The sequence below is a fragment of the Vigna umbellata genome, chromosome 4 (assembly GCF_029865625.1).
Source record: "Vigna umbellata cultivar VRB3 chromosome 4, Vumbellata_1.0, whole genome shotgun sequence".
Lineage (NCBI taxonomy): Eukaryota > Viridiplantae > Streptophyta > Magnoliopsida > Fabales > Fabaceae > Vigna > Vigna umbellata.
Genome location: NC_142168.1, coordinates 11,740,006 through 11,755,932, shown reverse-complemented (window position 1 = coordinate 11,755,932; position 15,927 = coordinate 11,740,006). Strand labels below are relative to the sequence as shown.

General features: G+C 35.0%; 1 protein-coding gene across 1 annotated transcript; it reads right to left on the bottom strand.

Moving 5' to 3' along the window:
- Positions 1–1,080: 1,080 nt before the first annotated feature.
- On the bottom strand, positions 1,081–14,306 carry LOC124819610 (DNA-directed RNA polymerase 2B, chloroplastic/mitochondrial-like). The gene is made up of 19 exons (XM_088111581.1): positions 13,019–14,306; positions 12,157–12,372; positions 11,943–12,076; positions 11,778–11,844; positions 10,567–10,625; positions 9,833–9,950; positions 9,548–9,661; positions 9,210–9,341; positions 8,718–9,134; positions 6,227–6,277; positions 5,687–5,757; positions 4,297–4,381; positions 3,937–4,089; positions 3,779–3,853; positions 3,556–3,645; positions 3,401–3,448; positions 2,574–2,688; positions 2,223–2,326; positions 1,081–1,814 (listed from the first exon to the last, which is right to left on the bottom strand). The coding sequence occupies exons 1-19, from the start codon at positions 14,066–14,068 to the stop codon at positions 1,704–1,706; spliced, it is 3,210 nt and encodes a 1,069-aa protein (XP_087967707.1). The 5' UTR covers positions 14,069–14,306; the 3' UTR covers positions 1,081–1,703.
- Between the last annotated feature and the right edge of the window lie 1,621 nt (positions 14,307–15,927).

Here is a 15,927-nt window from a genome sequence, read left to right as displayed (position 1 = left end):
TGCTACGCTAATTATCGGTACGATTCTCTTTTCGGCGAATGGAATGAACATTTTGTAGATGAACCGTGCATCATTATTGAACTCATTTGATTATGAAAGTTAAGATTGTCATTAACTAGATCAGCCTGCATTAGACGCTTGACCAGAACAAATTCAGCTCTGTATGTCATTTGCGACCTGGTTTGTGTTCTGCTACATACTGATTTATATGGTTTAACGACAATAAAAAATATAACAAACTAATTGTGGTTATAGGAGTTACGCAAAGTTGTTAACGACATAATAAAGACCATAACAAACAAATTAAAAACATAAAAAAAAAAAAACAATTAAGAATAACACACTGATGCCGACATGAGTTAAGAAAATTTTGATCTAAAATAATAACTATTAAAGTTGGCGAGAAAGGAGAATTGAACGAGGCATGACAAACGTCACTTGTGAGAGGAATGGGGAGAAATTAGGAGCCAAAGATTGACATCAACAAAAACATGCGATATGGAAATCGTAAAACCAGCCTATGAGCAAACTTCTTTTGAAGTCGTGATTTATATATTATAATTAGGTAAGAATTTTTTGGCCTTATACCTTTATGTCTTTAATTTCATACTGAAATTTAGTATTTAGTAACTATTTTTATTTCACAACTAAAACAAAAACTGAATTTACTTATCTTTCAAAATTTTGATTAGTTTTTCAATTATAAATACCAAATTCAAGTTTGATAAAGAGTACACAACAAAAAAAGTTTAGTTCTTTCCTTGTCATTGGAAGCAATGCCTCGGCACTCATTTTAAGAATGAATCATCGTTAAAGTATTATCTTCTATCACAAATGGTCCCTAAAAAATTATATAAGTAATCTCTTGATTAAATTCATATTAAATAGTCTTCAAATATCATAAAAATCCTATGAATTAGCCAAATATATAAACAGTGCTAAATTAACGTATATATGGAAATTACTTGTATAATTATATTATTTTATGGACTATTTAAAAGAACATTACTTTACGACTAATTTGGTAATATCCAACCCTTTGTTGGAGGATTATTTCATTACCAGAATAAGTCAAATGAATAGTGCATCAACCTTTGTCAGCATTAACCATCTTGAACTGATGACCGGTGACAAATATGGCATGGATTAATCACTAAGCTTTTACAGGTTGATACACGTATACTATAAATCATGTACGTACACTAGTCCAAGCAAAATTATTTTCTTCATATTTACAAAAAAAAATTAAAAAAAAACTTGTGACAATGAGAATGAACAGGTAGAATTCCCTGCTGATTTCAAGATGCGCTGCCGCACGGTGACTGTGAGCACAATTGTCACAGACTCGCCACCCATTGGTAATGATACTCCAGACCCTTAAAATTAATAAATGAAATTCGTTGGACGGAAATGGAAATTTCAAACCTTTGGCTATTCTTGGGAGCCTTCAGAAAGCTGCAGCAGCATCAAAGATTTCTGACTCGTATAATGTGTTAGCAAGAGGTGGATTTCCTATCATACCATAAAGGTACTCCTCAAGGCTCTGGATGCCTTTGAATATATATACACCGCCATTGAAATAGCCTCTCCATAATGGATATTTCAAAAGAGCTGTCCTTGCCATGCTCACACAGAAATAACATGAGATGTCAGTGAGCCCTAAAAGACACAGTCCAAGTCTTAGAGAAGGCTGCAGATGGTGATCAGTTGAAGAAATATGGTGACTCTAAAACTTCCCTTAAGTCAAAGTCTCCTCGTTCAGGCAAGGGTGGAAAAGTTAGTGATGGGAAAGAACTCTGAAAGCTTTCCAGTAACTGTTCACAAAATAAATGAGAAATCCAAATGTATAACTTATCAAAACAACACAAGATTAAGAAAAAATATATGATTATAATTAAATAACAATGTAAGATGCCGCACTAATTCCTTTCTTTTGCAATCCAAAAAAAAATTTCAGAGTCCACACATCTTTTCGAAATAACAGTGCCATGGTTTTCCCATCTTTATGAGAAAAGAGAATACTATTGAAATCTCAGAAAACAAAGCACACTCCGCAAAGAAACATCTGTTATTCATTTACAGACATCTAGGATCGTCAATCAGGCTGGGGCCAATTCACTTTAAGAATATTTACCACTAATGCAATAAGTTTCACCACAAATATGATTTTAATTGATAGGAACAAAAGCATTGGATATAAATAATGAGCATTTAAACCATACATTTTCCAGTACTGGGTTCTCGTAGAGTTCTACAAACTTCTCTCGCAGTAATCTATTCATTTTATCCACATCACATGCATGCGTCCAATATGAATCATGAACCCCTACAAGCATGCAGTACAAATTATTCATCATCGGCATAATAATTTAATAACTAAATACGAATGGAACACCACAAGCTTGGTTCCCTTGTTCGTTCAAATTCTTGGTAAAGGGGTTCAGCATCTCTCTATCTGGGGTATAGCACATCAACCCCAGGCACCAATTTAGTGGTGGAGCTGGCCCTACACCCCAGCAAGGGTCCTGTACTGAAAAAGGGGGAACAATAGAAAGGGCCAATCAAGGAAATACCAGCAAAATTCAAGCCTTCCTTTTTGCAGGCAACCGCAGTCATCATCATATGAGAACCATCAAGCGAGTGAACAAAATTTGGTGGAAATGCTGTCCTCTGCCTCCTAACCATGACCTAGAATATTTGAATTGAAAACAGACAATTTAAATCTGAAAAATGTAAATTAAAATGCCAAACCCCAAAGTTTATATGAAGATGAAAATATTTGAAATGACCATGGGCATCTCATTAAGGACCAATGTGCATGATGTGAAGTCTTCCAACGCACTGGAATCACAAATTCCTAGCATAAATTATTCCTTGTAAGTAATTTTACCCGCAATCATTTTTTATGTTTTTCTACAAAATATTCCCATGTCTTCCTTTTTCTGCTCAGTTAACAAAGTTGTTAAAACTTTCATATAGATTTTTTACGTACACAAATTGATGAACGTAATTTCAATGTGCAATATAAGAAAATTTGATATTAATTAAAAAGGTTATATCAAATAAAAAATCACGCAATGTTCATGGTATTATGCTATTTGAAAATTCTGAAAATTGCAGTGTACAAAATACATAACAAATACTGTTATTTCAGTTTATTTTGAGAAAAAATTGTTTTTTACCAGCTCCTTGACCTATTAAAAAAAAGCAATTCAGGAACATTGACCAAGAAGCTAAAAGTTGGATTTCCAAGATTTGATCATAGCAACCAATCAATGGGCATCTTCACACACACACTCTCGTGTAGCAAGATATTTATATTTAAGATTAACATGGGAATTACGGTTTTGGGGAAGGGGATCCCAATGTTATTCAAAATAATGATGTAAACTTCACATACCTTGTCTGTTTCTCGTTGCAATGACAACATCTGAAGTGAAGTTTTGATCTGCAAGCACAATAATAATAGATTATTAACCTACACAGACCCTTGAAATCCTAAGAACTTGGAAGAAGTATCAAGAATGCAATTCCAACAAAACTCTATTCACTCACAATATGCGATCCTAGTTTTCGGTAAGGTTGAACAACAGGAAGTCCAAGAGGAGTGCTCCAGCGTACTGGTTGATTTTCAGATGCAATTATCTGTTCAAATTGTCTTAGTCATTAATACCATAAACTAAGTATACAACTCAAAATACATTTTGTTCTCTCTCCATTTCCACCTATAAGAATATGCACAGTGTGCACAAATCAGTACAAGAGTAATACAACATACTTTTGCACAGTCACCAAGCCAGTTCATGATACCTCGCGCACCTTGAAACATTTCCTCTAAGGCGGTTAAAGTGACCTAAGAAGTGAGAAGGGAATAAAGATGAAACAAACAACAAATATACACCTAATAGGTATTTAAAACACAATTAACCCTCAAACCTTTGCAGCATAACAAGAAGCACCAAAGAGCTCTGTATCATCTGGAATGGCATTCCTTTCCTTCAATCTCCTCTTTATCTGTTCCCGTGCACCAATGTAAGTGACACCATACACTGATGTCATCACTGTCTGCTTAACCAATTTTCTATCAACCTATACAAAACTCAAGATAAGCACAAAATCAGTGGAGATGAAGAGTGAAAAGGGAAAAACGCACCATTACCTAGAATCTAGAATCAGTTACACAATAAATACATTATTGATTCCAGGAAGACTAATTTTCACTTTCCAGCAACCATAACTAACCAACCTCCTTGCACAAATACGAACCTCATCAGATAAAAAAGAATAGAAAATAACCTCATTAACTAAAGTCCTCGCATGAAGAGCATCAGGAAAAATTGCAGGATCTTTCTGAGCATCCTTATGCATAATGTTTGATACTCTGCATAGAAATAATTTGTCTACAATTGAGTTGTTTATTTTGAGAACATTCATCCCACAAGGAAAGATACGTGTCTACAAAAAAGAGGGCTGCACGACCAAAAGAAAAGAAAAAATTCTATACAGAATAACTACAACTAAATAAAATAGCAGACCCATGACATAATTGGATGGGAACACATAAGTGCACAATAATATATCGTCCATAGAGAAGACAAAACAAAATGGTCAAACACTGCATTCATTTATCTTCTAACAATTCTAAAAACTGCCAACAATCCAAGAAAGTTGGCATGTTGTCCTTAACAGCCTAGATCTGTCCAACCAAAAGCAAGAGATTTTGAATTTTCCATGCTTACCAAGAAATTTTCAAAGATATATATGTCATCATCAAACTTATAACCCTGAAGAGAAACTTATAACCCTGAAGAGGCATTTAGTACAAGGGGAGTTCTTTCCTATCCAGTAATCATGATTCCCAAGAATCACGAAATGATTAAAATGTTATTGATTAATCATAGTATTTGGCAGAGAATTTAGGAGTTTCCTAGGAATAAAAAAGAAATGTGGTATTTTTACGCAAATCAATAATTATTACTACATTAAATTATCAAACAGAAGTAACATGATATTTTTACTAAAACTTTGTTTCTTATGGAAAAAAATTGAGGAACATAGCTAAAATCATTCCCAGGAATTGTTTCCTAAAAATGTCATATTTTAAACATTAAACCAGTTGAATATAGTAAAAACTACGTATGGGATTAATCTCCCTTATGTTGAATATATATGTAGGGTCCTCTATTTATAATAGAAAAAATATGAACTAAGTTCAAAATACAAATAAGAAATAATAACAAACTAACTAAAAATAAAAATAAAGAAAAGATAAAAATAATATATCTAACCAAACCAAACATGCAAAGCAAACTTTCTCAGCTTCAAATTCCAGGGAAACTAAAAATTTCCCTTGTACTAAGCATCCATGATGTTCCCCAACCAAAAGCACTATCCACAATCATGGAAAAAAAATCCTTAGAAAAGTATTTAGCAGGTTCATGTTCATTGAGGTGTCTCCCCACCTAAACTTCAACTTGAGAGGAAAACATTAGGATTCTGAGAGGAAAGACAGACGTACATAGAAATAGTAGGTCCAATCTTGCTCAAAAAACAGTATTACGTTTAACATCTATTCATATTCAGGACATTATACATTTGTCTCGTCATGTATAAATACTGTTTTTTTCTCACAAAAAAATGAAACATAAAATCAAGCAGTTCAATACGCAACAATACACAAACTCACCTAGCTGCTATTCCTGAGTAAACATCTGCTGGCTTCTCTCCTGCAACTAGATTGACAGCAACAGCTCCTAACTGAATAAAAGTTAATAATGAACTACTTGACAGGTATTTCCTCTGGAAATACAATTGTTATACTCAAAATTGGAAAAAACATAACAGATGGCATGCATGCTATTGGCCAAGCCACAGGGACCAGAAGCATATTAATAGGTCTTACTGAACATGTGATAATCACATCTCCGCTCATAAAGCAGTACAGGACGTGAGCATATGTTTAATTCAGTGCCACTTTTGACAAGACTAATTTGGACAAAAGCCCAAACAGACAACAAACTTGGCAGTAAAAACTAACCAAATAGTACAAATGTACAGAGATGTGATCTTAATCTACTCGGCCAAAATCATTTTCAACAATTATCTAAATCTTAAGATTTTGAGCTACATTCAGAACAGATATTCAGTCCGTTTTCTCTAACTTGAATTCTGATATCTAGGACCAAAGAAATTGGGAAAAAAAAAGCAATGTGACAAAGGCCTTTACCTTGTCTCTCCCCAAGGCAGCATAATGTTGTAAACCATTGCAGGAGCCATCCTAAGAGAGAAAATCACGGTAGTACATATAGTTATCAGTTAATAAACATGATTCATTTTATACAGAGATAACAAAAATGATAAACATTACAACGACAAGTACGAACATTACATGGTTAGTAGGGGTTTACAAAGTTTGTCAATGATTAATTCTAGCTGGTAAAGTTGAACTTGTAGGGAGTTCAAATCTGAGGACCTTGTTAAGACGTGTACATCTATTTTTCAGTAATGATAACCAAAATTGTTACTCTCTTCTTAGCAAATACATTCATGCACTCATGGGTAGTAATCCCTCACATCATCCATATAATCTTACTCTCTATATAGAGATAGGTGAACAGGTGCAAATTATATGCACATATAATAGGATATTTAAAAGCAAAAGTAGCCAGATTAACCTGAAAAATGGAACATGCCTAATTTTAGAGGCTTGGCTTCTGTATACATTTCTTAGCTTTTCTCATTCTTAGCTCAAATGAATAAGCAAAGAAAAACTGCTAATTTTGGTTTAAATTTGGCTTTTACCATTCTTAGCTTAAACAAACAAGCAGTGAACCCTAATATATCAATGTTCATCTTTGGCAACTGACAAGAAATATGGTCCTTACACATAAGAGGAGATTATTGGTTGTTAACCTATTTTTACAAATTTAGAACTCGATCTCTTTTCATCCCTTTATTTTGATAAATGGCATGGCGCCTGTATGGAATGTATCAAGATCTCTAGACACTTCTTACTCCATGACAATTTGAAGACCCTTTGTTTGCTTATATTGATTGGCTTCACGCTGCCTCACAATTTAAATAAAGTCCTTTGACCATCAGCATATATAAAGAAACTTGAGAACCGCAATGCAATTTTATGACCCTAGAATTGTAAGGTTTGCCATTAGAGTATGTTGATACCCGTGGTCAAATTTTGGGATCACCTGTAAACCCTAATATGACTTTGGCATCATCTTATTGGAGTCTGCAGACATCACCCCTAGACTTGTCAACTCTAATAAACAATTCACTGAGATATTTACCAAGTCACTAAGAAGAACAAAGATCAATTATATTTGCACCAAGTTGAGCCATATGACTTGTATGCTCCAACTTGAGAAAGGTGTTATAATTACAAAATTAAGGTGTGGATCCTTTATAATTAGGAATATCTAGATTACATATGTATTATTATGAATGTTTTTATTTATTCTCCTATCATATTTTTATTATTACAAGATATTAAATCTCCTCTATTTATTGTATTGATTTCGATTTCTCAATATAAATAAAGCACCCTCATATTGTGTTAGAAACACCCATTTTTAGCTCAAGGAATTTGAAATTAAGACCTTGGGAAAATTGAAGTTGCACATTCAAAAAAGGGAATATTTATATCTCAACAAAAATACATCATTGATTTGTTGAAAGAAACTGGTAAGACAACATGCAAGCCTACAAGTACACCAATTGATCCTAGCATGAGATTGGGAAATGCAGAAGAAGATACTATAGTTGACAAGGAAATGTATCAAAGGCTAGTTGGTAGACTAATTTATTTATCTCACATTAGACCTGATGTTGCATTCGCTGTGAGTCTAGTTAGCTAGTTCATGCACCAACCGAAGGAATGTAAGTCTGGAACCCCAGGCAGGGGAATTTTGTTTGAACGAAATGGGAATGTAAGTCTGGAAGCATATACAAATGCAGACTATGCAGGGTCAATTGTGAATAGGAGGTCAACTACGAGATATTGCACTTTCCTTGGAGGGAATCTTGTGACTTGGAAGAGTAAAAAACAAAGTGTGGTAGCCAAATCCAATGTTGTAACAGAATTCAGGGCAATGACACGAGGGATATGTGAACTACTTTAGCTGGAGATCATCTTGGAAGACTTGGGAATAAAATTGAATGAATCGATACTTTGTTGTGATAACAAATCTGCTATTAGCATAGCTCATAATCTAGTGCACCATGATAGAACCAAACATATTGAGGTTGACAGACATTTTATCATAGAAAAATTAGATAGTGGTCTGATCTGCACTCTATATGTCTCCTCACAGGACAACCTCGCACATATTCTAACAAAGGGACTAAACAATAACAACTTTGAGAGTATTGTTTCCAAGCTAGGAATGGAAAATACTTATTCACCAATTTGAGGGAGAGTGTTAGAATCTGTTTTGGCTGTATTATTTCTGTCAGGATCTTTGTTTTTATTAGTTATATTTTTTCCGTATTTAACAAATTATAATTATTGTGAATAATGAGATATCCCTGAATCATAGGGATCTGGTTGTCTAGGAGCTATTATTATGCTTCCTAAAATAGCTTTCTAACCTTGTATATATGAATTGTATTCTCAGCATAATAAAAATATATTAGATTCTACCCTAAATTATGAGATTATGGAATATTTTAATATGCTAAACTCCATTCAACCATGCAAATACCTGATGTACAGGAATATGTGAGATGAATGTTTCTGGTGACGGGCTTTTCAAAGCTTCAGTTAGAGTTATGCACACAGCTAAGCACTGCAATGGATCTTCTGCTTTCAACCACCACCGCCTCCCTTCAAGAGGTTTGTTTGCAGAATCAAATATGTCTTCAAAATGATTTTCACTAAATGCTACGCGTCCCTCATGGGATAGTTTATCAACACCGCCAGCATAGAGATTTGCTAAGTGTATCTTCAGCCACCGTAGGCCAGACTTTCCTAGAGGGCGTCCATCTGCGAATTCCAATATTCCCCGGCATAAATCTGAACCAAGGTGATTTAAGTGTGGGTGCATGGGATATGCACGCCCTCGGAAATCAACATTGTGTGGGTAGTAAAAGCCCTCTTCATCCTTCATTTTCCGTGCTACCTGTACCCATATTGGTTGGGTCACCAGACAGAATATGGATTACAGACTAATGTGCATATTGTTAAAGAGGCTTACAGCAAGTTTAAGTTCTATGTCACAACGCAGTGAATATCTCTCTCTGTTCTCTTTCTGCACAGATTTGACGGTCCACTTCCATTTCTTTATCTTTGCTTCATCATCAGTATCTGGTTTATCAGGTAAAGGAACCTGGCAATAGAAATTTAAACACCATTTCAATCCATAGTCAAGTCTCTTAAAGCATAATTTCAAAATATAAAATTCATAATCCGTAGACCTTGGGATATTTAGGCATAGTAATAGTCAAACAAGTTAATAAGCTACAGCATAATCAGTTGACAATTATTAAAACAGAGAATATAACAAGCAGACAGCAACTACTTAATTGTACTTACATCATAGCGGTCCACCAAATCAGCAAGACGGCCTCCACTAGCCCATATCCTGTCTACGACACTCAGTACCTTTTTATTTATCCTCCATTTTGTATGCCCAAGAGTATCCAGAGCCTGATCACATGAGTTTATGTTTGTTTAAGAAAAAATCCTTCCCTAACTCTTACTTAGATAAAAGAATAGTGAAACGCACACTGATCTCAAACACTTCCCTCAGTAACCCTAAAATTTGTATGTAATGCAGTGTACCCAACAAGCATGATATCTATTATAACAAATTCAGACCTCAAATATAGGTTCTAATTGCTTCCTGGGGGCCCTCTTAATAGCCTCACGTTGTTGCCTGACTCCATGAGTACGCATAACGTAAGAAGGTAAGAACAAGTGCCCACCTTTGTCATAACTGTGAAAGCACAACAAAGAGAAAATGGAGAAGTCAGCACTTAACTCAGACATTCAGCTAAAAGAAAAAAAAAATGGTAGTGATTTACTTATTGTAAACATTGATTCATGTGTTTGACAGTGTATAAGGAAAATGTTGATTCACATTTGGAAACTGATTGTAAATGGCAATTTATTGGGTTAATAGTATAATTGAGTACAACAAAGTACACTACAGACTCGCAATAAGCATAAAGTACCCTCAAAAACAGGAATTACTTGTAGAAAACCACAACAAAAGAAATGAAAAAACATGAATAAAACAGGGTAGCCCAACCCCATGGCCAATAAGAAATAATAAACCCCTTAAACAAATGACAATCACAGCCCAAGCATTACCACATAGAAGCTAAGAGCTAATCCACTAACAACCGAATGCACCAAAGGATAGTATATTAAAGAGTATCATAAGCTGACCATCATCTTCATATCTTTTTTACCTTGTTTGGAGTTAGGACCACCTTCTAGCCCCAATTCATAGCATTAGTTTAAAGAAAAGGCTTTGAAATCATACCCAACTATAAGATTGAAATACAGAAAGGGAGCAAGACACCAAATAAATGCAATAGTTGTCATACCCTGTCCAGTTGACTGGTGGAACCAACATAGGCATATAAGGAATGACCATATTTTTTGCCTGTAGAAAAATGGAAAATTTCAAAAGAAATACACACACACACACACACAAAATAAGATATTAAGATGCAATCATCAATTGAGAACTGATTGAATTAAACTGTACCTACGCTTTAGCTTTGATACCCAATAAGATAAGCTAATAAACCTCTGAAAATTGATGTCATTCAATCAGAGAGATACGCAGAGAGTCATGTGAGAGATTAAAGGAGCAATTTGTTCATTGACAACCATCTCCCCAATATAGTATGAAATTCTCCCACTGAAAAAACTCTATTCATCTACACCCAAAGACTTGAGAATAAAATATGGATTCTACATAACCACTGTCCACACCATAAGGCTATGGCGGGGAGAGAAGTATATTTAAAATGATGAAATAAGCTTTGATGTGCCACAAGCATGACTACAACACCAATTAACTCCAGCGTAAGCAGGTAAATTTACTATCACCCACATTGGGCAACAAAATCGATTTAGCAAACTGATAGGCCCATTTAGCAAAACACAAGAGATAATGAAAAGAACAACAGAGCACAATACTGGAGAGATGTCCTTCGATGCGATAAGCAAGGAACTGGGCTTGAAGATAAAGATATAGTTTAGAAGCTTCGAGTATTGTGCTCCAACCTAATAATAAACCACGTTGACAACAAAATCTGCACCTTTCTACAAAAGTTTTCTAGAATCAAGGGTTTAGGTAGTATCCTGATAAAATCACTACACTAAGTCTAAAGTCTAGGAAAAAATTAAATTGGTAAGATTTTGGTCTTACAAGTAGGCTTAGAAGTACGACTGTAAATGCTTAAAGTTCTTAATATATAGACTTATTGTGAATTCAAAGTCTAGGAAAAAAGACTAGATTGGCAAGATTTTGATCTAGCTAGATTCTCGTGTATCTCCTTTATTCTCTCTCCTCTCTTAACTTTATCATCATCATCCTATGATTGTCAAGATCCAGCACTGTCACGATTATGTCAATTTTTTCCTAACCCAGATTCAATTCAGGATCTAAATTATCAGTAAAGAAGTCCATGAGCTAAATTCCCTTGACAAATAACAATGCCTAAAACGTTACTGGGAGATTTCCCGAATCTTGAACAATTCCATTTAAATTTCTAATGAAGAACAAAAGGTGATGGAATATACTTACAGTCCTGTCAAGGCCTTTAAGAATTAGAGGGTCACATTGAATAATACCATATCTTCTACTTGATTTACTGTTAAAATTAAAAGAAAAAAGAAAAAAATCCAGATCAACAATGTAAAATACTGCTGGAAAATTTAACTTGACTATGAGAGAGAGCATAAAGCTCACATTGACTCTTTTGTCACTGTTATAAATGAATGAATAAATGCAGGTCGGATATCAGGTGCATCATCCAGTAATTGATCTGATGGTGGTTGTATATATGCTGTTTGCAACAAGAGTTCAATTAAACGGCTTCCAACCTGTGATGTGGGGAGGGTATTGTTTAGTTAAGCAAACAAATAGTAGAAGCAAAATATAGTGTAGGAGAGACTACACAAACCTTTGTCTTTATGACTGTTCCCCACGGTTTTGTATCGTCCTTGTCCTTCACCAGCCCCCTCACTGCGACTAGCTTTTGCTTTTTCATCAAATTAATGACTTTTTTCCGCAGCTTTTGTTCTTCTTTGATGTCACCAACAGACTCGACTGCTTTGTTTTTCTTGCTTCTGTTGCCCTTTTTCTTCTCAGTTTTCTCCAAGAACTTGTATATTCTAACCTGAACCATCAAATAATAAACAGTACATAAGGTTGCACCCATAACAAAAGATTCAATTAAGATACCTATAGATATACAATGTCATTCCCAGGAAGTTTATTAATCAGAACAAACTGTAGAAAATACATAACAAGACAAAAAGAATGAACATTTTGCCATTACAGAGTCCCAATCCTCGAGCCTAATACTTGTATCAGAATGTGTATCTGATATGTGGAGATATAGATTAGCTTTAGTAAGGACTGTATTCCTCAGCTCCAAAAAAGCCTTACATCACACATATCCAGTCCCATTTTATGATTGCCACACCTGGCTCCATGCCCACCTCCAACGTAAGTGTACATTTTTTCTATTAAAAAACAAACCAGTAAAGCCATATTTTTATTTCAACATTACAGGTAACTATGTAGACCTTCAACCCCTCGAGATATTCCACTCTTCCTTCTCCATCCTTTTAAACTTCCTCCACATTCCCACGAGTTGCCTAAGGGTGTTCCTAAGTGATATATAAAAGATCTGGGAACTTTCCAGTTCTTCAAAGCTAACACGATAGGAACACACTCGAATTTATAGAACATAATTCAAAACAGTAGGAAATGAACAATATAAAACAACCACAAAAAACACGATCAATGCAACATCCCACCTCATTTTCAATGGCATCACCTATGCCGCACGCAGCCTGCACAACCCTGGCAGTGCCAACGGTGGCATGCTCAGTTCCGGTCATCAACAGCCCCATTAACTTATGCATTGCGATAACAGCCATCTTGTCCGCCGGTAACTGCACAAAGTGCGGTGCATAGGCTGTCCTATTCCTCCCTGAATTATACATTTCCTGTTCCTTGGCAATAGCATCCCTCAGAGGTTCAAACCAGCCAAGAAATAGCGACTTCATGTACGGCAAGTTGGGTGCCAGCTTCTGCTCACACATGTCCGCCAAAAGCTCTCTATACTCCCTTGCCGCCTCCTCCCATACCTCGGTCTCAATCTTCACCTGCCTTCTTCTCAGCTCCTGGTACCTAGACTGCCCCAAGCCCTTCACTTGATTCTGCCACCTATGATCAACCACCTCCTTCTGCTTCTCCTTCTTCATCCCCTGCAACAGTTTTCGAATTCCACCAATCGGGGCAGCCTCTTCATCCACCGATTCACTCTTCTCTTCTTTATCCATCTCCTCTAACAACAGTTGTTGAATTTCATCAGCCGGGGAAGCCTCTTTCTCCACCAATTCACTCATCTCTTCTTCATCCATCTCCTGCAAAAACAGCAGCTGCTGAATTTCCGCAGCAGCCTCTTCCTCCATAAACTGCACCTGCTCTTCTTTATCCATCTCCTGCAACAGCAGCTGCTGAATTTCATCAACACCAGTTCCATCTTCCTCTACGTCAGTGGAAGAAACCGCCTCAGCAACGCCAGAGAACCCTTTAGCGCATAATCGAAACTGAAAACGATCGCACCTAACACAGTATCGCTGTGGCGAGTTAGACAGAATATTTGTTCTGGGAGAGAAAAGGGAAGCACGGGAGAAAGAGAGAAGTCTAGGAGAGTGGAAGTTGACGCTAACACCGCGGCAGGCTTGTCTCGCAGCGTGGCGCCACATGTTCGATGAAATGGCGGAGAAAGAGGGTTGGGAAAGAAGAGGGCAGGGAAGAGAATCGAGTCCCTTGGCGAGGGAAATGGAGGGAGGGAACATCAATTTGAATGGAATGGGAACGAGACGAAGGAGAAAGGAAAAAGAGGTGAATATGGTGAGAGTGGGAAAAAGGTTTCCAAATTCATAGAGCAGTGAGAGTGGGGAGTCATCGAATGAACCAACGAATGAATGAACCAAAGTGTTTCGCCGCCTTTGGACTGAACGAAGTTTTCGGAAGAGAAGGATGCAAAGCCACCACGGCACAAAAACCCTCCTTGCGACTCAATGGGGTTTTGCAATTAATCATTTCAGAAAAATACTTAGTATTAATTATGTTCGTTTCTAAATTATTTTATGATAGATAAAAGTTACTGGCGATAAATTCTCCAATATGTGAGAAACTGTGATAAAAGATAATGTATTTATAAAATAAAAATATATTGGTAATTTTTTTCTTTTTAGTTTAAAATTCAAAAAGCTATGTGATTTAAATAATAATAATAATATTAACATAGTGTTACTAATAAGTAGTTAAGTTGAATGATTAAAATAATAATATAAAAAACATTTCAAATTCTTTAATTTTTAAACTTGATGTGATTGTAGTTTATCTTTTTAAGAATTAAAATATATATTAAAAAAAAGTGGTATGTTTATATTTGTATAGTTATTTAATTCAATACATAGCAAAAGTAATGTATGTTTTCACGAGCTTACGGAGCACGTAATTTTTAAATATAAATGTTTTATACAAAAGTACTTGATAATGTTAAAATGTTGACTACGAAAACCTAGAAGTATTAAGAGTAATAAAATATTTTAAATAATAATACTAGTTTATTTTAATACTAAAAGTTTAAAAATATAAATAAAAATTTAGCTAAGTGTTTTATTATCTAAAACATAATATCTTTTTAAAATCTATTTTTTCAAAGTTCTTTACCATCATTTCTCACCCATGTTTGGAGATTGAAGAGTGTCTAAATGATCAATGTGGTAAGATCTTCAATTTTGTTCGATCAAATCTTACGAAAGAGTAAATTACTTTTTACTCTTATTTATGGTTTAGTACTCTCCTCATGTATGTGGAGTTTTAGACACTATATGTTTTTCAAGTTGTGTATTATACTATTTGTTGGTCAGTGGTTATAGTGGCGTATCTTAATCATAATTTTGTAAGTTATAAGATAGAGTTTGTGAGCTGTGAGAGCAATCTGGGTTCTATAGAGTTGTTTGAGCTTTTAAAAGGTAGAATGAGCTAATTACTTTGATTTTAATTGGTAGGCAAGTTTTGATTGATAATTGCATGCTTGTATGTTAGTTGATTTGCGTAACTAAGTTGTCTGGTGAGTTTTGATCGATTGGGTTGAGATTGTGTAGTAGAATCATCTTTAAGAAAAATGTGTTTGAATTTTTGCTCAAATATAAGAAAACACCAGAAAGGGGAGTTTCAATAGTATTTTAAAGTTTTTCGCAAATAGTGATTAAGTTACTTAATAGTGGTTAGACGATCTGTATAGTAATTTAACACTTAGGTTAAAGAATGCATTTGAATGGAAAACGTTGTTTGAATACAAATGTGATAAAGAACACTTTAGTTTTATACTAGTTCACTGAATTTAACTACGTCTAGTTCTCTCTCAATATTCAGTTAAGAGGTTCCACTAATACGAGTTTAACTACTCTTGATTTACAACATTAACCAATTGATTATACGAGTTTAATCACTCCTAGTATCAACGTTAAACAACATGTCTAGAACGTTTAACTACATTGAGTTAAATAGTACAAGTGTTTGAATTCATTTTTGAATTTAAACACAACAGGTTTTTTTGAGTTATTACAAAACAGGATATTACTCTCGTAGAGAGGACATATAAATGATATAGTGAACTTCTGAAAACTTGAAAAATATTTGT

Coding starts and splice junctions, on each gene's coding strand:
- LOC124819610 (XM_088111581.1), bottom strand. CDS start 14,068: ATGTTCCCTCCCTCCATTTCCCTCGCCAAGGGACTCGATTCTCTTCCC. Junction 4,090..4,296: donor CGAGGACTTTAGTTAATGAG/GTTATTTTCTAT, acceptor AGTTTTGTATAG/GTTGATAGAAAATTGGTTAA. Junction 2,327..2,573: donor GGAAGGCTTGAATTTTGCTG/GTATTTCCTTGA, acceptor GCATGCTTGTAG/GGGTTCATGATTCATATTGG.